Source organism: Antechinus flavipes, chromosome 1 (genome assembly GCF_016432865.1).
Source record: "Antechinus flavipes isolate AdamAnt ecotype Samford, QLD, Australia chromosome 1, AdamAnt_v2, whole genome shotgun sequence".
Classification (NCBI taxonomy): Eukaryota; Metazoa; Chordata; class Mammalia; order Dasyuromorphia; family Dasyuridae; genus Antechinus; species Antechinus flavipes.
In genome coordinates this window covers 13,604,765-13,626,907 of record NC_067398.1, presented here as the reverse complement: position 1 = coordinate 13,626,907, position 22,143 = coordinate 13,604,765, and the positions used below count along the sequence as shown (strand labels likewise).

General features: G+C 50.3%; 1 protein-coding gene across 1 annotated transcript; it reads right to left on the bottom strand.

Annotated features, from left to right (window-relative positions):
* Positions 1-1,983: 1,983 nt before the first annotated feature.
* Positions 1,984-22,139, bottom strand: LOC127550359 (solute carrier family 22 member 13-like). Its single transcript, XM_051979200.1, has 10 exons — positions 21,201-22,139; positions 13,387-13,490; positions 13,096-13,250; positions 12,096-12,264; positions 10,042-10,162; positions 9,844-9,938; positions 6,112-6,326; positions 5,475-5,583; positions 4,997-5,212; positions 1,984-4,301 (listed from the first exon to the last, which is right to left on the bottom strand). The coding sequence occupies exons 1-10, from the start codon at positions 21,582-21,584 to the stop codon at positions 4,211-4,213; spliced, it is 1,659 nt and encodes a 552-aa protein (XP_051835160.1). The 5' UTR covers positions 21,585-22,139; the 3' UTR covers positions 1,984-4,210.
* Between the last annotated feature and the right edge of the window lie 4 nt (positions 22,140-22,143).

Sequence of the window (22,143 nt, the reverse complement as noted above, 5' to 3'; positions counted from 1 at the left end):
AATATCACCCTTCAGATCGAGGAGACATTATGTTCCCCACACTGATGATTATCTTGCCATTCCTGGACTGGAATATGTCAGCCATTATCTTTGCCTGGGAAAGGACTCTTTTATCTTCAAAATGCCCACACCCAGTCCAAAGACAGGGCAATTAGCACATAAAAGTAGAGAATGTGCTTATCTTATATATTTATCTACAAGGTCCTTACATTCTCTTAGGACACAGGAGCAGATAGCCCCTACCTGGATAATTAAATTCAGGTAATTTGGAGGGGGAGGGCACTAGCATCTGGAAAAAAAAAAGATCCTGTTTTGAAGGAAGCAGAATACAGTGGGGAAAGTCGGTATTAGGAATCAGAGGATCTGCACTTAATTCTTTCATTTTTTTTTATTTGTGTGAACTTGGGCAAGAGGTGGAGACGAGGAGGGAATACAAAGGCTTGGAGATGGGAGGGGGGATTGGAGTATATAGAGAACACTACAGGCTAGTTGGTGGGAATGTAGTGTGCATAAGTAGAAATGTTGTCCAAGAATCCTGGAAAAATAGACCGCAAAGCTCAGTGTAGTTATATGTTCTCTTAGGAAGAAGAAGGGACCATTCAAATTTTTTGAGCAGGGGAGTGATATGGCCCACTGGTTTCAAAAGGATTGCATGTGTAGCATCAACTCAAGACTTTTTAAGGTTTCTATCTCAAGGCCTGCCTTCCTAAGTCACTGGTCAATGGTTAAGGCCCACATGCTCCCAACTGATTTGTACCTTGGGGCCATAATCCTATCACCAACTGGACACCAGGAAATTCCCACTACTCAAAAACATTTCCCTTCCCCAAGGCATAAAATTTCATCATTTATGTTTTATCCCTCTCCAGCCTACTCTTAAAAACATGTTTATTCATTTATTAATTTGGTTCTTAAGGTTATTTATTTATTCTACACTTACTATACCCTTTAACTCAAAGTCTACTTGCACTGGATTCTCCTTATTGGTGGAGACCGATTACTCAATGCTTCTCACCTGTATGAGAGAAGAGTTGACAAGAGTTTGGGGAGAGATCCTGGTCTTCTGGCATCCAGCTTTGCGTTCCAGATTCTCTTTATGTTCCTGAAGAGAGAGGAAGACTCTGGGGGAAGATGACACAGAAAATCTGCAACTTGATCATGTTTCTAGCCCAGCTTGCTGCCTTAGGGACTAGGGGGAAGGCACTTAAATATTTGCTGATATTACCCAAATAAAATTCTGGTGTGGACCTCAAGTAGGACAGAAAAGACATAATAGAATTAGATCTCGGGAGGAAGAGGGAAGGAAAATGGGAAGGGGTTTTATGACGTCTATGTCTATTGTGTCTACTCTTTCCTACTGGAGGTCCACAGCAGAGTTTTGTTTGGGCAATGTCAACAAACACTTACGTACCTTCCATGACTCAGATCTTTTCCTAGGCACTGATGATACAGAGATGCAAAGAAGTAGACCCTACATTCTACCCATGATGACATCTCACATAAGTACATGACAATGACCAGATCAGGATCTGATGGAGGGTCCTGGAATATATGTCTAATCTGCCTCCTTGCTTGCAAGCTGTTTCTCTCACTCTGAATTAAACTTCTGTTTGATCCTGACAATCCTGTCCCTGGCCTGCTCTGTTAGAGGCTGGTTTGGTCTGGTTGACAATACTTCCTAGCTATGTGGTCCTGGGCAAGTCATTTAACCCTGTTTATTTCAGTTTCCTCATCTGTAATCACTTTGAAAGAACTAAAAACTTACAGACTCCTAGAACTAGCTCTGAAAATAGCTTTACCAAAGCCTCAAAAACAAAACTCTGACGATTAGGACAGTGGTCCTTCACCCCAAGAGCAGAACCCAATTTTGACATAGAATTAAAAGTCAAGAAAAAATGAGCAAAAACAAAACAAAACAAAACAAAAACAAAGTTACTATGGTAACAGGGAAGTATCTTTCTAAGAACTCCACAGACTCATTGATGAATGCAGGAAAGATTTATTTTACATTCTTGTAAGAATGGGTGCCTGGGTTAGTAGACACCTTTGAAACTCTAAAGGGCAAGATTACATTTCCTGTCCTGAAGCACAAGTCCCTTCCCCGATTCCCCATTAATTGGGGATTACAGAGGTTATGAGACTTGAATCTCTGCCCCTCATTAAATACCCAGTCTCTGCCCCCAAGGAGCTTACATTCTATAAGAGGGGAAAATAACTAGAGTATTAGGGGTAAAGAACAAGATTCTTTTCAAATCTCAGGCCCCTGATTATAAAACCCAGTCCCGGCCTTCAAGGAGCATAAATTCTTACTTTCTTTTGGGGGAACATAACTTTCACCCTCGATTATTCTTTGATGTCCTTGTGGGTTTCAATTTTTTAATTTAAGTTTCATTTCTCCAATTTAATTTTCACAGCAGTGGAAACCAAATAAATGTCCATCCATTTGTCACACTGAATATGCCAAAATCCCTAACAAGAAGATCCTAAAGTAAAACACTGCCATGTTAGGCATTTTGAAGAAGAAAGCTAGAATAAAAAGAAAAAAAAAAGAAATTGAAAAATAGCATGCTCCAATCTGTATCCTAAAAATCCTGTGAATCTTAAAAAGCAGCTAGCCCCGTGTCCTAGCCTCCCCTCTGGTTAGTGCATCGAATCAGTTCGGAGGACTCAGTTCCTGTCCTGGGAATGGGGTGGGAAATAAGACAAATTTCTGCTTCAACAAACTTTAATCAAGGAGCACCGGTGTGTCAGGCATCGTGTGGAGTAATAGTGACAGAAAAGAGTACAAATAAGTTCCTGCCTTCAAGGAGTTTCCATTATTGGAAGGTTCTAAGAGTAAGAGAAAGAATGGATCTCCGGGGGCAGCTTGGTGGCGCAGTGGATACAGTACAAGCCTTGAAGTCAGGAGGACTTAAGTTCAAATCTGGACTCTTAATACTTTATATGTGACCCTGGACAAGTCACTTAACCCCAATTGCCTCAGGAAAAAAAAAAAAAAAGGATCTCCCCAGGCTATCTAAATAAATATTCCCCAGCACACAGCTCTAGTCTCCATCAGTTCCTTTGACATGACTTTTCAGATCAAGGATGCTTTTGAATACAAAGATGATGTAGACCCGATCCGGTGACCCTAATATTGTTGGGCTATCTTCTGCCTTGAGCAGAGGGCTTGGGTTCAAATCCTCCATCTTTTCTTACTACATGACCTTAAGCAGCTCCTCTCTTTGGTCTGCAGTTTTCTCTTCGCTAAAATTAGCGGCTTAGATCGGGTGATATCGAAGGTCCCTTTTGACTTGTACGCTCTGTGCTTGATGAGTCTATGATGGGAATTCTTGATGGTATTTTTTAAAACATTTTTATTTAAAGGAAGTCCCTGCCTCCCCAGCCACATCCTGCAGACAGTAAGCACGGTAGGTGTAGATATAGGGTATCCACGTGTAATTATGTAAAACAGCCGTGTTAGGCATTTTAAAGAAGGAAGCCAGAATAGAAGAAAAGAAAAAGAAAAAAAAAAAAAAAGAAATAGAAAAATAGCCCGCTCCAGTCTGCATTAGTCAGCATCAGTTCTTTCTCTGGAGGCGGATGACCTGCTTCCTCATCGGTCCTTTGGGATCGTCCGGGATCATCGTCCCGCCAGTCTCAGGCAGAGTCAAGGCTTCGGGAAATCTTTGCCCTGCTATTAAATAGCTCCTAGTAATAGTAAATTAAATTCAAGCACTTACTATATTCAAGGTGCGGTGCTGGACCCTAACGGTACAAACCTCCAGAAGGTCCTGTTTTTATCAGGGGGAAGAGCCTAACACGGAAGCAGGATCCAAAGTTCTGGGGAGATCAGAAAAGGCTAATAGAAAGCTTCCTGCATTGGAACTGAGCCGTGCCTGGAAGGAAGCGGGGGGCTCTGAGCAAAGGGGAGGAGCGAGTGCATCCCAGGCACCGAGGAAGGCCGAGGGAGGGGAGGTGGGCGTGAAGGGTCCGGGGAAGGAGTAGCCAGGAGGAATTCCTAAGGATGCATGGGATTTCTGCTCCTGGATCTGAGGGAAGAGAAGGCTGGGAGCCCTTGGCTGTAGATGCTGCAGAAGCAGGGCTGGGAAGGGCAGCTCTTTCACCGAGAAAGTGGTAGCCGCTTCCCGTTTGGAGCAAGAGAAGCCCAAACGTCCCTACAGAGGGAAGAGAGGGGCACGTCGGCCTGCCAGTGGAACCCCACAGCTCCTCAGAAGCGGGTGATGTTGGGAGGGCCCACGGCGCCGTTCTCCTGGGCCGCCACTTCTTTCTCAGAGGAATCAGGCTCTGGATTCTGAGGCCTGGGGAAAGTCAAGCCAACAAGTGGGTTAAGTACTTACCATGTGCCAGGCACTGGGCACCCAGGCAGACAAAATAGTCTCTGCCCTCCCAGACTTGCCAGTCAAATACAGAAGGCAGCAAGCAGATGTGGAGATCCCAGGGCCATGAGGAGGATCTCGGACAGGGTGAGACAATCATGGGAAAGGAAGTCATCTTCTGGACAGAGACGCTTCCCCTCATCCTCTCCTCCAGACCACACACACACACACACACACACACACACACACACACACACAATTTCTTCATTTTGTTACTTCCTCCTCACTCCCTTCCAGGGGCTTCTTCACCCAGGTAGGACAATGGCTCCCTGGGTCCCCTGCCATCTCTCAACATCTCTTCTCCAAGTCAAAAATATCCTGGTGAGCTCATGCGCACTGAGGTACTGATAACTAAAAGGGCTCCCTTTGGAACTTGATCCCCAAGGATGCATTTTAATTATTGTGGTGTTCCAGGCCCTGCAACAGGCCACAGAGACTTTCTCAGCCATCTAGGACTCACCCTTGGGGTGTTGGGGGACATGTTGGCTGCAGGACTTGCTCTTTGGGGATACTGACTTGGGATAGGGCACTCAGATGGAGCTGTGGCTCCAGGATCCAGGGGAGGGCTCACTCACTCTAGATGGGGCCATGGCTCCAGGATCCAGGGGAGGACTCACCCTTTTGGCGGTGCTGACTCCATGTCATTTATATTATCCTTTAGGGTCTTTCCTTTAGTTTCAGGAAGCATGACAGAGAGGATCCCAACCAGGACTGGTAGAGAGCCATAGATGGCCATGGGGATGGAGGGATGGTAGACCCCCAGGAGGCTCACCAGGGGCGTGAGGATGCCCGCGATCCGAGAGAAGATGGCCACCAGCCCCATTCCTGTCTGCCTGAAGAGGAAGGCACAGAGCATTAGCTGCCATGGGAAGCAGAGGGGGAGAGCAACCTCAGCCTGGCTGGGCTCCGGGGCAGCCGGGGACACCGCATTTGCAAGTGTCCCTCACCTTTAGGGAGACATGGTTCAAATCCCTTTTTGGACGTTTAATGGCTGTGACCCATCTCTGAGCCTCAGTTTTACCACCTGCCCCGTAGGGATGCTAACAACCCCTACCCCGTGGGGCTGCCATTGGGGCTCCCGGGTTCGGGTATTACCTGATGATGGTGGGGAAGAGCTCTGCAGAGTACACGTAGGAGATGGTGAAGCCCGCAGACGTGGCAAACTTCCCCACCACGGCCAGCACCGTGGTCACAGTGGGATAATCTGGGATACGGGAGAAGAGCCGGTCAGTGATGATGAAGGGCTGGGATCAGGGAGGGGGCAGGGATGGCCTTGGCCCATTCCCCAGGAGGAAAGAGGACAAAGGCTGTCCCTCAAAGACTCTGGGCTTTTCCCTCCCCATCTCCATCCACGGCTCTCTCTCCATTGGGCAAGTATCCTACAACCATTCACTCCCAAACTTAGCAGCTGTTCTGGGATCCGAGTCCCATCCGAGAATCTGGGGCTAAAGGGTGTCTCTCTCTGCAGCATAGCTGCTTTCGAAGCCGGATCCCAAGAGAATGACCCGTTAATGGTGGAATTTTAGGCACCAAGATGGGCTGGAGGAGGCTTGGCTTCCAGGGAACAAACTCCTACTCTGGGGAGCGAGGGTTTTCTCTGAGTGTCGCCTGGAGTCGGCTTTTTCTTATCTCAGCCACGGCTACTCTGGGGACAATGGGTCTTTTCCCCAGAGGTTCTGCAGGTCAACCTCATAAAAGCCAGCCCCCCCAAAGGCTTCCGACCGCTACATACTTGAGGGAATGAAGATGATGATGAGGCACATGAGACCCCCCGTGATCAGGGTCCCCATCAGGCTAATCCTCCTGCCAAACTTTTGCATCATGAAGGTGCTGGACATGCGCGCGGGCACCTCCACGACCCCGAAGATCAGCTGGGTCAGGTAGATGTCCAGGCCGAAGCCTCCCACGTTGAGGCTCAGGCCGTAGTAGCCGAGGCTGTCCACAAACCTGTCAGCAAGAGAGTCTCAGTTATGGCGGGGCCAGGGACCTTTCCCTTTCCACCATAGAGCAGGTGGCCTCTGGCCTCCTGAGGGCAGGAGTCCAACACGCTACTCCCCCCAACACAGGCATCCTCCCTCTGATTCTAGAGACCCCAATGTCATCATTCCAGGCTAGGCGTGCTGCACACCTGGGCTCTCCCCCTTCTCCTTTCTTGGACCAACCACTCCTAGGGTGAGTTCCCAGATCCTGGCCCAACGTCTGGCCTCCCTCGTCTGGCCTCCAGGGACAGGCTGATTGCTTGACAGTGGCTAAGAGGCATTCCATTACCCAAACATTTGCCAGACACCTGCTTTCTGCAGGCCCTGAGCTTAACAGTGAGACAGTCCCAGCTCTCCCCATCTCATACTCCTTTGATACAAAGTGATACATTGTATCTATGTCGTATACAGTAATTAACATGGTTTTCCTCTCATTAACAGTGGGACAATCCCAGGTCTCTGTGCATTTCACACACAGAGATTCTTGGATACAAACTGATACATTGTATCTATTTTATATACAGTAATTAACATGGTTTTCTTCTCATGAACAATGGGACAATCCCAGCTCTCAGGTGCATTTCACACAGAGATCCTTTGCAAAATGATACATTGTATCTACTCTGTATACAGTAATTAACATGTCTTTTCCTTCTTAACTCTCACTGCATTTCAGCACAGAGATCCAGCAATACAAACTGATACATTGTATCTATTCTGTATACAGTGATTAACATGCTTTCTCTTTCTTTAGACTGGGAGTTCCTTGAGGTCAGGAACTTTGTTTGCCAGGAGTGCCTGGCACATGATAGGTACTCGATGAGCCACTACGGAGTGCCCCAGTTCAGAGAGCTCTGGGTCTGGAAGCCCTTAGACACTTATGAGTAACTAGTAAGTGACTTAACTTCTGCCTGCCTCAGTTTCCTCAACTGTAAAAAAGAGTTAATAATAGCACTTCAGTAGCAGGGTTGTTGGGAAGATCAAATGAGATCATGTTTGTAAAAAGCACTTAGCAGGTGCCTGGCATACAGGAGGTACTTAATAAATGCTTCTCCCTCTTCCCTTTCCCTTCCTTAATAAATGCTTCTTGTCTGGCACGAAAGGCAGCACATTGTGGTGCATAGGGGACGGGATCCGGGATCAGATATTAAATCCTACCTCAGACAGGTACTGCTAGGACCAGTTGTATGGAATCTGAATAAGCTGTTTATCCTTCCTGGGCCTTAGTTTACTCATTTGTCAAATGGGCACAATAATAGCAGCTACCTCAATAAGATAATACAGAATAATTTTAGAATAGTCTAAAGTTTTAATAACTTTCAAAGTCTAAATGCTACAAACTTAGCAAAATATCATTTGAGGTTATAATTATTGAAATGTTTTATCTTATTTCAAATTATAAAATTTTAATTCTAACAAGACGGGCCCCCCCTGTTAATGCACTGTGTGTGTGGCAGTTTGGAGATGTTGTGTTCTGCGACCTTCAGACAGGCAGAGAAAGGCCTCTTGTTTGGTCCCCTGACCCATATTCATTAGACTTTTTTTGGGGGGGAGAGCACGAGGTTAGTGTCAAAACCGCCATCTACCCAGTGAAAACTCGTTCTTCAGATGATGTTAGGATAGGCTAGGATTACTAACTGTCCTTCCTGGGCTGGAAAATGCCATTTACACCCAAGAGAGAAAACTAGAGAAACTGACTGTGGATCGAAACCCAGTGTTTTCACCTTTTTTCGTTTGTTTGCTTTTTTTTCTCGTGTTTTTCCCCCCCTTTGGTCTGATTTTTCTTGCACAACATAAATTTGGAAACAGTTTAAAAGGATTCCACATGTTTAACTTGTATCAGATTGCCTTCTCTCTTGGGGAGAAGGTAAGTAAAGGAGGATGGAGGAAAACTTGGGACCCAAAGTCTTTCAAAAATGAATATTGAAAACTATCTTTATGTGTATCTGGAAAAATACTACTGAAAAAAAAGCCAGCCCCCTGCCCTCCAAAACAAACAAACAAAAGCCCAAATGCTGTCCTTGCAGAAACAGCAACAGCTCAAGAAAGTGTTTCACAAAGTTCTAAAATTGCCTGGACTGTGGAATGGGGCAAGGTAGGGGTGAGGCTGGCTTTTAATAAGAACATATCAATATTTTTAAAATGTCATTCATTTCCCTTTCAAATATTGGTTTCTGAAGTTTGTAGCATTTGTATTTCTGAAGGGGTCAAAGCTTCAGACTGCATTCAGGTTTTGGGGACGGCGCCCGTAGTCCAGAAGAGCACTGGACTGATATTAAGACCGGGGGGCCGCCCGTTCCCATGTTTTCTTGTGATGGGGAGAGCCGTCTGTACCCAGAAAGAGACCGTGGGCACTGAGGATCGCAACCTCGTATTTCCCCCTCTTGTTGTTTTTTGTTTTCTCTCTCGTTCCCCCCACCCCCTTTTGATCTGATTTGCCTTGTTCAGCGTGATAAATGTAGAAATATATCTAGAAGAATTGCACAAGTTTAACCTCTATTGGATTGCTTGCTGTCTTGGGGAGGGAGTGAGGGAAAGGAGGGAGAAAACATTTTGGAACACAAGGTTCTGCCAGGGTGAATGCGGAAAATGCTCACTGCATGTAATTTGAAAATAAAAAGCTTAAAAAGAACAGGGGGCCATTCACAGTGAGGAGGTCCCCAAGCCCAGGCCCGTGAAGGGGCGGAGGTGGAAGGGAGGCATTCCAGCATCCCCGGACCTGGCTCCTGGCCCTCCGGCCTTCACTCGGGGTTTCTTCTTCCTTACCCAGAGGCTTCACTGCAATGCTAGAATTCACCCAGTATGAGTACTCTCTGCCCCGGCCTCTGATGGCAAACTCCCTTTGCTAAGGATGCTCGGGCTGCCTCACTGCTCTCCAGGCCACCCTCGGAACTTCTAGGGTGGCCCCAGCTAGGGACCTTTGTATCCCTCACCCCTTCCAGCTTCTTCTTCCCCAACTTTATTTGTCTTTTTACTTGTAGCTGTATTCCCAGAACTTGGCAGTGATTGGCACATAGCAAGTACTTCATAAATGCCAGCTGACTGACTGAGGTAACAGACTGTGCAGAAGCCCAGGGATGGTAGAAGGGCACAGAAGGGCACACCGGTCTGACTGGGATGTAGACTGAGCCCAGGGACAAGGCTGGGGGGTTAGGGAGGGTCCAAGGCATTTCCTGTGGCTGCTGTCCTCTCAGGAGCTAGCCCCCGAGGAGCAGTAGTGAGCCACTGAAGATGATCGAGTAGGGGAGTGACATGGATGATTCTGTATTTTAGGAATATTATTTTGGCAGCTTGTGGAGGATGGTCGGAAGCAGGGAGGCCACAGGGCGTCCTCCACTGGGGTGACCCAAGACACCCCTCCTCCTCTGCAAAGGGAGGAAGCCTCGATGAGAATCAGCCTAAGAGAGGACAGGCAGACAACTGTCCACTCGAGCCAGTCCCTTCAGTGGGAAAATCCACCGGGATAAACGCACCCATCGACTCACCAGACACAGAAGAGGATGAGCGTCACTTTCCGGAGCTGAGGGTGCCGGAACAAGTCCAGAGCGTTTCCCTTGGGTGCCGTCTTCTCCGGAGTTAGCTGCAGGAAAGACGGAGTCAGTCAGCCCCGGCCTGCCACGGGCACGGAAGCGCTAAGCCCACAGCCCCTAACGGCAGCCCGGCAACCTCTGCTCCGCAATAACCTGGCCGAGGGTCTCGGGAGACACGCTGCGCTTATTTATCGAGGCTGCTTTCTGGACCAGCTCCTTGGCTTCCTCCACTCTCCCCTGAGTCAGGAGCCACCTGGCAGATTCTGGAAGCACCCTGCAGAAGAGAAGGAAGAGCGGGGTTCTCAGGGACTGTCCCATTGCCCTCCCCCTATAGTCCCATCACTGGTGGACATCACTGTCCCATCACTGGTGGACAAGGCCAGTAGAGTGGGCACTCTGTGGGGCGGGTCTGCCACAGCACATGGCTCCCTCTTGCTTTCCAGCCACCAGCTGCTCCTGGCTGGGCCACGGGGTGAGGAGTGAGGTAAGGGAAGGGGAACGAGTGTCATGGCAGGGAGAGGGGCTTGGAGAAGTAACATGGGAGGAGAATGGTAGTCAGGGCCAAGCTGCTGCAGACCCCGGCTGTGGCCTTGGGCTTCCCAAGAAGGGGATGCATCAAAAGCTCTTCGGAGCTCGAGGAGCCAGTGACAAGCTCAGCATGAGTGTAAGCTCCTTGAGGGCAGCCATGGGTTCACTTCTGTCTCCTGGGACACCAAAAGTGCTTAATAAATGCTTGTTGAATGACTACTGATTTCCCTGGCCAGTGATTGTGAGACAGCCCCAGACAGAAGTCGCCTCTGATTCTTCCTGACCCCCATTAGGGGCTTTCTTAGTAAGATCCTGGAAGGAAACTGAGGCACACAGGGGGAAGTGATCTAGCTAGTGAGTGTTTGAGGCTGGATCAGAACTCAGGACCTTCTGACTCCAAATCTGGCATCATCCAGCAGCTATTCTCTATTAACTTCACTGTGAGGATGATGTTTCCCCGATGGAATGAAAGGGTTTTGTTTGTTTGTTTGTTTGTTTGAGAAGAGAGAGATATCCTCAGGACCCAGCACTGGGCTTGGGACTTAAGTAATAGGTATTTAATAAATTTGTGCCATTGATTTGCAAACCTGAAACTACTAGATAATAGGAAGCTGTCTTTGTTTCAAGGCTTCCTCATCTTCCTTCTCCTTCTCTGCCTCCTTCCTGTTCTTCCCTCTTCCCCTCCTCTGCTCCCCCCTTCTCATCTTCCCCTTCTCCTATTACCTTCTCTTCCCCCTCTTTCTTCCCCTCCTCCTCTCCCACTTCTTTTCCCTTTTCTCCTCCTCCCCTTTCCCTACTCCACCTCTTTCTCCTTCACATTATTCTTCTTTCTAGAGACAAGAACTCCTGGGTCTCTTGCTCTCACCTCTTGGAGACCCTCTCTTCTATCCATGTCCTAGAAATAGGTCTCCAGACCTTGAACTAAGGTAACACTGCAGGCTGCCACCTCCTCTGGCCCATGCTCCAGGATAGCAGCGCCTCAGACTTGCCTCCCGTAGCCGGGGAGTCTAAAGGTCTGAGCCCCTGCTCCCGCCCTGGACCACACACTCTCCTGAACTGGCCCAAACTCGCTCTTCATGCTCATCTTGCCTCTCCCTGTCCTGCGAGCCCCCGGCGGCAGGGACCATGAGTTCTTCCCACGAGCACCTTCCTCAGTCACCGAGGTCTGGGCACATCAAAGAACACCTGAAGAATCAGTGACCACAGATCGGGCTCCCAGTGGCAGCTGGCAAGGGGGCGGTGGCCTGAATATTCAGTTCAGATTTCCCTTCCGTCTTTTCCGATAGGTCACATAGACCCTTTGGGAGCCCCTTGGGGTTTTCTGGGCAGAGAGCCTGGAGTGGGTCCAGTTCCTTCTCCAGCTTATTTTTACAGATGAGGAAACTGAGGCACACAAGTTCAATGACTTGCTCAGGGTCGCACAGCAAGTGTCCAAGGTCAGATTTAAACTCAGAAAGATGAGCCCCTATCCTCTGTGGCGCCATCTAGCTGCTCCTGACTGCATATACCTGAGTCTAAAGGTGTGATTGAAGGTTATAGGAAGAGGAAGAAAAGGGGGGAGGGGAGGATCCCGGGGGCAGGGGAGGGAGAGAGGAGCTGATATAGGGTCTGGAACTGAGACGGCCCCCCTCCAGTGGGGGTAGGGGAGTCCTGGGATCACTTGCCCCGCCCATACTCACCACCAATAGAAGAACAGCAATAAGATGGGGGAGGTGCCCACAATCTGGAACAGCCTCCAGTTGCGGATTCCATAGGCCAGGCCGGCCAAGGCTATCTGGCCCAATGAGAAGCAACACTGGGAGAGGACCACGGCCAGGGTCCGCTTGGAAGCACTGACCCACTCTGTGGCTGGGGAGGAGAGAGAGAGAGGGGTGAATGTGCAGGTGGAAATGAGTGGGAGAGACCCAGGACAGCCTCCTGCTCGGGGGCAACACTGGGGGGACACAAAGGGCTCCCTTTCACCCTTTCACTTATGGTCTTTAAAGATTCGGCCTTGGACAGACCCTGCTTGTCCACTGCCGGCTGCCTCAGACCTCCCTCTCAGGGTAGGGACTCTTGTCTGTATTGTTGATGCTCAGCACAGGGCCAGGAGCATGATAAGCACTTATGGGCCCACTTAGAACAGAGTCAGCACAAGAATGAAGGTTTCCTGAGTCCTGTTCCCGCGTGCTTGACCTACCAGGTCACTTGCCTATGTCAGAGGTTATAACAGAAAAAACCCGACAGACCAGAGGGCTTCCTGAAGAAAGTAGCTATCAGAGGGTACGTATGTCTGAGGGCGCTTCCCCGGCTTCATTGCTGGGCAAAAGATGATGGGATTAAGCTAATCTCTGCTGTTACCACTAGGGTAACTTATTGAAGCTTTTGGTTTCTTTGCTGATCACTAGGGTTTTCTATGTTAGACATCACATGGAGCATGTTTTTCCCTCTGCTTCTGCTGACCTTTGAATTTCCTACTGCTAATCACTAGTATCCTAGATCTATAGCAAATAAAAGATGGAGAAGCCATAGCTGACTATCTCCAGGTTAAATACTGCTTGAATACCCTCCCTCCTTAAATGCTTATAACAGCTTTGGAGATTTGAATGTTCAGGGCGGAGCCGCAGTTCATCCACAGGGATCCCCAGGCGTGGGGAGGTCAGTTCTCGGAGGTGTCGGGGACCCGTGCAGGACACTCACTCAAGGTGACGTTGCTGATGGCGTAGCCGGCCACCGCGGAGGCCACGGCGAACCGGAGAGCCATGTAGAAGTAGAAGTCAGGGACGAAGGCCGTCCCGATGCCGAACACAGCATGGAGGAGCAACAAGATGAGGATGGTGGGCCTGCGGCCAATCCTGAGGAGACAACAGAAATGGGGGCGGGGGCAGCTGTGAGCCTCGGGGAGACTCACAGTCTGAGAGAGTCTGAGAGAGGATCTGGCTCCAACCCTCCTAAGGGAGACACAGGGGAGAGAGCAAGGGGGATTCTTACCTGTCACAGAGAGGGCCGAAGATCATTGCCCCAACCAGAAGTCCAGCCATGTACACGGACTGGGAGGTCTCCTTTTCATACTCGCGGTCACAGACCAGGTCAAACTGAAGGGAGCAATGGAGATTGCTGTGAGAACTTGCCAGCTCCTGGGGTGGCAGATGAGGTAAGGAGCCCGCAGAGGTGCTCACCTCGCACTTTGTGCTGCCTTTCCCCTGACCTAATGGCTAAACTCTCCTTACCATCTGCAAGTGGTGTGAAGGGAACGAAGGAGGGAGAGCCCCTGGGGCTACATCTTGGCGCGCCATCTTATAAAAATCAGATGGCTTTTGTCTTTCTATCAAATCTTCTCATTCGCCTGCCCAGCAAAGATGTCCCTCATACTAAAGAATAAAAAAGAAAGTGTGTATGTATGTGTGTGTATGTATGTGTGTGTGTGTGTGTGTGTGTGTGTGTGTGTGTGGATATCTGGCAAAACTAACTACGGGGCAATATTTACAGTGTCTCTCAACTCTACAAAAAAAAAAAAAAAGCCAAGGGGTGAATGTTGTCATCCCTTCTTAAATACCAAGCTCGGAGATAATGATCACAGAACGTTCGGTTTTGGCTTGTTTCATTGTTTTTTCAATTGACATCATCTTAGCCATTGTCTGTATAATTCTCTTGGCTCTGTGGAATTCATTTTGCAACAATTCATAGACTCAGTAAGAAGCATTTGTTAACTATCTACTAGGTGCTAGGCACTGCACTCCATATTTAGCAAATATTATTTTATTCGCGCTTCACAACCACCCTGAGACGTACGGACGTACCCTCTGATGGCCACTTTCTCCAGGAGGCCAGTCTGTAGAGTTTTTTCCTGTTATCTCAAACATGATTTATTTCTATGACATAGGCAAGTGACCTGGTAGGATTAAAAATGTCAAGCGTACAAGAACAGGGCTCAGCAAGCATTGTCATTTTACAACAGAGGAAACTGAGGCACAGAAGTAAAGTGACTTAATGGGGTCACACTAGTAAGTGTCTGAAGCTAGATTCCGGACCCAGTGCTCTATCCACTGGGCTACTTGGCTGCCTTAGCGTTAAAAGGGACCTCAATCACCGGTGTAACCCTTAGCTGTTACAGATGAGGAAATGCAGTTCTATTAAGATTAGAAATCCTGCTTTCAGCTTCAAAACATGGTTGTGGACTCCCTTCAGGTCCCCCAAAGGAAACAGACAACTCGAGGAAGAAGCCAACACGAGAGAAGCTGCCGCCTGGACCGTGTCCGTATCCCCAGCTCGTTACACTAACCACTTTTGAGAAACTTCCCCTTTGGGTGAGATTTGGGACTCTTTGTCTTTGTTGAAGTGTAACCTCATTCCCAATGGGAGAGTTCACTCACTCACTATTGTCTGGGATGTATTCTTCTAGTCGATTTCTTCTGATTTTACTTTTGCTGTCAACTTGGATAAATGAGTTTATTTACTATGTGTTTATTGTGGAACTGGCATTTGGTGGGAAGGAAACCTAGTTTGGGGCATCTAGCTTGGGAGAGTGATCAGGAATACAGGTTGAATTTCAAAATGATTTCCCTGGGGCAGCTAGGGGATACAGTGGATAGAGCACTGGCCCTGAAGTCAGGAGGACCTGAATTCAAATCTGGTCTCAGACACTTGACACTTTCTGGCTGCGTGATCCTGGGCAAATCACTTAACCCCAATTGCCTCAGCAAAAAAAAAAAAAAAAAAAAAAAAAAAAAAATATATATATATATATATATATATATATATATATATATATAATATATATATATATATATATATACACACACACACATACACACACACACACACACACACACACACACACACACATATTTCCCTTAGACTAATAATACTTAAAGGTGCAGACAGCTAGAATTCTAGCTCAGAACCTCCTCTCTCTGAGGAGAGCAGAGTGACCAGCTTCGGTTCTCCACCCCCTGGCAGGAATGAAAGACTCCCTTGAAGAAGGGTGGGAGAGGAGACTCTAGAGCTGTTTATTCTTGCCTCTGTGAGCTATATCTAGACAGCTCCATGTTATGTCCACATAACCTACACGAGCAACACCAGACAGTCCAATCTCTCTCTTCCCCGTTTACATTTAGTTTTAGGAATCATCCACATCAAGCCATGGAGATATCTTTTTTCAGAATGTAAAAAAAGCTGGGTTCATTCATCCTCCTTGGGTCTCATCTTCTCCTCTATAAAATCAATGACCTCTAAGTATTCTTCTGGCTCTTGATTTACAATCCTAAGACAATGTCTATGGAACCTTGGGAAATCATTTAATCTCTCTGTGCCTCAGTTTCCTCCTCTGTAAAATGAGGATCCAGGATTTTTTCTTCTTTTTTTGTTATTCTTTTATTTGTTTATTTATTTTTTTAAATACACATTGCTTTATGAGTCACATTGGGAGAGAAAAATCAGAGCAAAAGGGAAAACCATGGGAGAGAAAAAAGAAGTGAGCACAGGATATATTGATTTACATTCAGTCTCCTTAGTAAATTTATGGTTTTCTAAAGATACTAGACTGGGAAGGCCTGGAAGCAGGAATAATCTGGACTTTGGGACCTGGCAGAGACGGAGTTGTCTCACTGTGTCACTCCTTGGCCCCGTGGCTACCAACTCTGTGGCTGTTTTCTCCAACAGTATCTGCTTTCCTCCCGATCAGATTATCAGCTCCTTCCTGCCCTTGTTAAGATAAGCAATGAGCATCTTATCTCTCCTGCTGAAAGTAAATGTCAAGGTGCAGAGAGAAAACATCTCCTCAAAGCTATATTTAGCTTTAGAGCTCATCTGGTAGTCAACAAACATTTATTAAGTGCCTACTGTGTGCCAAGTACTGTGCTAAACAATGGGGGATACAAAGAAAAGCAAAAGATATTTCCTGTCCTGAAGGAGCTCCCATTTAATGGGACGACAAGGTGAAAAGAACTATTAAAAAAAACAAGAGATAGACAGGACAGATTGGAAAAAATCGACAGAGATGAGGGGGCCAGAAAGGTATCTTGTAGAACAAAGATCCCTGGGCCATACGTAGCCACAACGTTCCTGGGAGCAGTTCCAACCAGATTAAAATTGACAGGGAGATAAATAAGTACAAAAGCAATAAAACACAAGAACATGTGATGTTCAAGTCAACACGTGGCCCTCAGGTTTCCTTCCAGTTGCTAAGGCAGAATTGGAACTTAAGATCTTCCGATACCAAACGGGGAGTTCTCTCTATGGCAATGGTCCTGACATCGGCTAAGTGGTCCCTAAACAAGACCCTCAGAATGAGTGTTTACAGCTCCAGATCAGAGAACTGTTTAAGGTAGAAAAATCAGTTGCAACAGTGAGAAACAACCAGCGGCAAGTTTTATGGACAAGTGAGCAGAAACTGAGGCGAGGCAGAGGGATGTAGTCCACTGGAAAGAGGAAGGAAGGAAAGAAACTTAAGCACCTACTATGTGCTGTACAAAGATTGTCTCACCCGAGCTTCCCGACAGCCCCCCGAGATGTGTGTTTTCATGATCTGACGCACATTAAAAGCTGAGTTAACGGAGGCGGGCAGTGTTACCTGCCCGGGTGTGAGTATCCAAGGCGGGATTTTCAGGCAGGTCTTCCTGCTTCCAGAGCCAGTGCTCTCTTCACTGTAGCATCTAGCTGCATGGGACTGGGAGTCAGAGCACCTGGCTTCAGATGTTGTCACTTAGGAGGGGGTTGGATCAGAGTCCCGTGAAAGGACTTTCAGGCAACCAGTAGGTCGCAAACCGGGCATAGACCTACATCTTACACCCTATTCCGGAAGGTCAAAATGGGGACATGATTTCAGCCTAAAGAGCGATATATGTAATCAAATCAGGACAGCAAGGGATAACCTAGCTCTCAGATCTTTGGAGAAGGGAGAAATTTATGGCCAAAGAAGAACATTTTGAAGTGCAAAACGGACAACTTCAATTACACTAAATTTAAAGTTTTCACACAAACAAAAGCAACACAGCCAAGATTAGAAGGGAAGCAGAAAGCTGGAAAAGTTTTTTTTAATACAGCCAGTGTTTCTGCTAGAGGTCTCTTTTCTAAAATATAGGAAGAACTGAGTCCAATTTATACAAATACAAGTCAGGGAATTCAATCTCGTTCGGCCCCGGTTTTCCCATCTGCAAAATGAGGGGGCTGGACCAGCTGATCTCTGCAGCTCCTTCCAGGCCTAAATAGATCTTATTCATTTCTAATTCCAATTTATTTTCAAGCAGCTTTTCTGACACTCAACTTTGCCTGGCACAGCAAATAAGAATCACTTAGACATCCTGGGGATCCGTGGCCCCCTAGCTTAGCTCCCCTGTTCAGCCAACTCTCGGACTAGAACTCTGGGGTTCTAGCTCTGCTTGATTTCTCCTTTTCCTACTGGGCTAAAGTGAGCTTTTCTGGCACAACTTCTGTCTTTAGAATAAGCCCTCCCCCGGTCACTCCCTGGCCCACTTTGGGTGGCTCATCAGCCGCAGCCTCCGTCTTCTCGTCTCTCCTGGTTCTGGACTCTCACTGATCTCTTCTCCATTTCTATTGGAGGACACTCATCTCTCCTTCCCCGGGATCTCACCCTGGGCTCTTTCTTTCTTTTGATCTCTTCTGGTCTCATCCAGGCTCCCTAGGCCTCGTGGTCACCTGTTCACACATCAGTACACAGGGGCCCCGTCACTAACAGGGAGCATGAGGCCCAATAAGTCATCTAGTCCCAGTGGCTTTGCCGCAGAGCTTCTGGAAGGAGATCAAAGCCACAGAGAGTTAATGGAAAATATATCTTAGAGACATGAAAAAACTAGACCGAAGAGAACCTCTCATCTTAACCCTTGGCCAAAAAGCCTAATCAGTCGGATGTGTCTGAGAGGCCCCTGACCTCGCCAAGAAACCGCTCTGCCTTGTTTACCCACGCTGGAGGGAGGGGGGAGTGCAACCGGGACAACCCAAGCTTTATCCCCCGGGGGAAGGAATCAGCACCGAATCTGGAGGAACTGGGAAAGGAATCAGGGGGAGGATGAGCTGGTCAACAGTGCCGCAGGTTGTAGTCCGGAAGGAAGAGGACTGAGAAAAGAGACCCCCGGATCTGTTAAGAAATCCCCGGTGACTTTTCAGAGAAGAGTTTCAGTTGAGTGAGGAGCTCTAAGCCTAGACGGGCCGGGGTTTGAAAAGCGAATGTGAAATGAGGAAAAGATGGCAATGGGGAACCTTTTTTGATGAGTTTGAGAAAGGGAGGGAAAGATAAAGGATGATCAAGGTTGAGGGGATAGTTGGATCGAGTGGAAGCTCCTGAGGATGATGGGAAAGCAATTATAGGCAACAGGGAACAAGGGGAAAAACAGGGGAGACTGAAGAGGAAAAATGGCGAGATCATTGGGGAGACAAGTTGGCTCAAGACTGTTATCGGTACCAATGGGCGACCCCCTATTGGGGAGTTATAATGAGGATCCCTTTCATGGCTCCTTTGTAGCCCTCGGCTGCTGCTGCGATTCTGGGGCGGGGGGGGGGGGGGAGAGATGCGGGGGAAAGGCAGCTTCCCCTACAGCTGAAGCGGAGGAAAGGATGCGTCTTCCATCTCTTACCCAACACACCCCAGAGAGCAGGAGGCTAAGAAGAGAAAATGGAGTCCACGAGGGGGGCACCAAATATGGTTCCTCCCTCTCTGTGATGTCTTCCCTGCTATCTGTACACCCTTTTTACAGAGCAGGAAACTGAGGCCCAGGGAGGAGGACTGGTCCAAGGACACACGCAAAGTAAGTGGCGGAACTGGAACGGGAGCTCATTTCCTGATTTGTCAGGCTGTCCAGCCTTTCTGGACCTCGGTCTCTCCCCAACCGTGTCCCCAAAGCCTCTGTCCTTGGTCCTTCTCTCTGTGCTCCTGATGCGAGTGGGCCACAGCGGCTCTTCTCTCTACACCGTCGCGCCCCGCTCACGTGCCTGACCCGTCTCTGATCACCGCTGACCGCCTCCCCGACATTCTGAATCCGTAGATGTCGGAGACCCGCCCTTCCTAAACAGAACACGCTCTCCCCCAGCGCCTCCCAGCTACCCTCCTCGGTATCCGGGATGCCGTCGGCCATCATTAAGTGACTGGAACACGAGCAAGGGCAAAAGCCAGGTCTTCTGGGGCCAAGCAGGGCCACACTGGGGTCCCTGGTGGGCAGATCTGAGTTAAATCACTTCCAAGGACCGTTCTCGTCCCCAAAGTGGGCGGCTGTGGCCGGCGGGCTCTCAGAGCTGTCTAGTTAAGCCTTCAATTTCCAGATTAGGAAGAGGCCCCAGAAAATAGTGTGACCAACCTGAGGTCACACGGGCGGCCAGTGGCAGGGCTGGGATTGGGCCCCGGGCCCTCTGAGCGTGCTCCAAGGGCGGCTCCCTGCTTGGGCTGGGGCTCCTCGGCCTCAGGAACGTTCTCCACTACTCAGTGGCAATGACTGCCAAGGGCTTCTCCTTTACAAACAGGACCTCACTGACCCCCACAGCAACCCCGCGGGCACATGCTGCCCTGCTCCCCACTTCACAGCCAAGGAAACTGAGAGCAGCGGAGGGTCACCCACTTTCCGTGTGCAGGCTTTCCCTGCTGGCCGGGCCCCGAGCCAGCCGGCCGCCGCAGGACACGGGGAAGGGAGCCGGGGCCCGGAGGGCCAGGAGCCGCAGCCAGCCTTCCAGCAGCTGCTGCCCCTGAGCTCGGGGAAGGGACACAGTCACAATCCTCGAGCCCGGTCCCTCTCCTCCGGGACAGGGGGCTTGGGAGTCAGGGAGGTGGCTGGGAACGGGAGTCAGGGAGGCGGCCGGGAACGGCGCCCCCGTGACCCGTCAGTGCCGGCTCCTCCCGCGTGGCCCTGCTCTCCTGGACGGGATGGATGCGGTCCCTCCTGTCCTAGATCCAGGCTGAGGAGCTGTCGGGCTCCCGGGAGGATCCCAGGGACACCCCCTGGCTTGGCTGCCTTCCTGGCTTGACCACTGGCCACGACCACGGAACTCAGGCCACTCAAAGGGAAAATCCTGAGTGCCCTAACCTCAGCGTGTCCCGGGGGAGAGAGAAAGGGCTCCCAGGCACCCCCCCAGACCCCCAGCCACACACAGTCAAGGCTGGGGACAGACAGAAAGCACCAGCGTCGGACGGACCTATGGACCCTGGTGAATGGTTAATCTGGGAATGCACCCCCCGCCCCAGGACCCCTCCTCTGCAGCGTCCGAGGCACGGAGCCGGGGCACAGGGAGGGGTACACGCGCAGAGGGCAGCATCCCGCCTGGGCGGGGGCGATTAAAGAGGCTCTGTTCTAAAGCACCTCTCAAGTGGGGTCTCGGGTTCTAAGCCTCTGGGCGCACAGAGAACGGTTCTCATTCTAAGAGGGACCCACAGTCACAGGAGAACAGAGGCCCCTGCCTCTGGGGGGGGGAAACCAGGACAGTGGGAGCCAAGTACAGAAATGGGGGGACGGGGAGGCAGTGCTCCCACGAGGGCTGATCAGTGAACAGGGAAGGGCCAGGGGGAGAGGGAAGATCCGGGACCTGCCCCCCAAACTGACCGGAGCCCACCCAAGGCTCTGGGTCACCGGACCCACGGCCACTCCCCCCAGGAAGGGCCCGAGGGGTCAGCGCAGATGCCCCTGTAGGGCGAGCCTCGGTGAGCCCTCCGACCCAAACTATCCCACGTGAAGGGGCTTCCACGCCTGCTGAAAGCGACCCCCGGAGGCACAGAATCCAGAGCCCCTCGGTGACCCCCCCCAGAGGAAAGCCCGGGCGGTGAGGGGGGGGGCAGACGCACGGACGCACGGACGCGGGGCCCCTACCTCGTTCTCCAGCGACAGTGGGCGCTTCTCCGGGTACTCCCAGCCCCCCTGGCAGGGCTGGGTGTCGTTGAGGCCGTAGCGGTAGATGTCCTCGAGGCTCCAGCCTTCGGGGGGCGGCGCGTACGTGAGGCAGGACTCCCAGTCCCCGGCCTCGGTGCGGGGCAGGCTGAGGTTCCGCGTCTCCTCGGCGGTCAGGTTGGGCCCCAAGTTCTGCACCCAGCGAGGAGGGGCGCAGTGGTGGGGCTCGTCCAGCACCATGAAGACCTGCGCGAACATGTAGTAGGCCGACAGGAAGTTGGGGATGGAGAGCAGCACGAGCAGCCGGACCTGGAAGGGCCCGAAGCCCCCGATCTCCGCCAGCACCTGGGCAAAGTCGGCAGCCATGGTCTCTGTGCTCCGGGCCCCGCGGCAGCAGACGCTCTGGGGCCCGGCCCGGGGACTCACGCTGGCAGCCGCGGCTGCATTTAATGTTTAATCTGCCCTGCGTGGAGCCTTATCAGCGCCCACTCGTAAAACCGGTGGCCTCAGTGGACCTCGGCCAGGGAAGGGGACCCGAGCGAGGGGGTCGAGCCGGGAGGGGAGAAGCGACTCGGGGCCCCACGAGGGCCAGCCTGGGAGGGAGGGAGGGACGCAGACCCTTCGGTCCCCAACGCAGCACCCAGCCGTCCCGGGGGGCCCGAGGGGAGCTCGCTGCCCGAAGCTCCCGGAGAGCCCGGGGGCAGGCTGAGGGCTCCCGACGCGGCTGCTGCCCAGAGCCGGCGAGCCTCGGAGCTGTGACTTTAGACTCTGGCCTTCGGCTCACCAGGAAGTCGGTCCCTGTGTGTGATCTCACCCACCTCCCCAACACAAGTGGCTGTTTATAATCTCATTATCTGGAAAGCAAACTCGGCTCACTGTCCAGGTCACGGAGCCCTTGGGCCTAATCCCGGGCCGGCGCTCCTGG

Excerpts from the sequence above, each read along its gene's own strand:
- LOC127550359 (XM_051979200.1), bottom strand. The coding sequence starts at position 21,584 with ATGGCTGCCGACTTTGCCCAGGTGCTGGCGGAGATCGGGGGCTTCGGG. Across the intron at positions 13,251-13,386 it reads TTCGGCCCTCTCTGTGACAG|GATTGGCCGCAGGCCCACCA; the intron begins GTAAGAATCCCC and ends TTGTCTCCTCAG. Across the intron at positions 5,584-6,111 it reads CATCATCTTCATTCCCTCAA|ATTATCCCACTGTGACCACG; the intron begins GTATGTAGCGGT and ends CCCGTATCCCAG.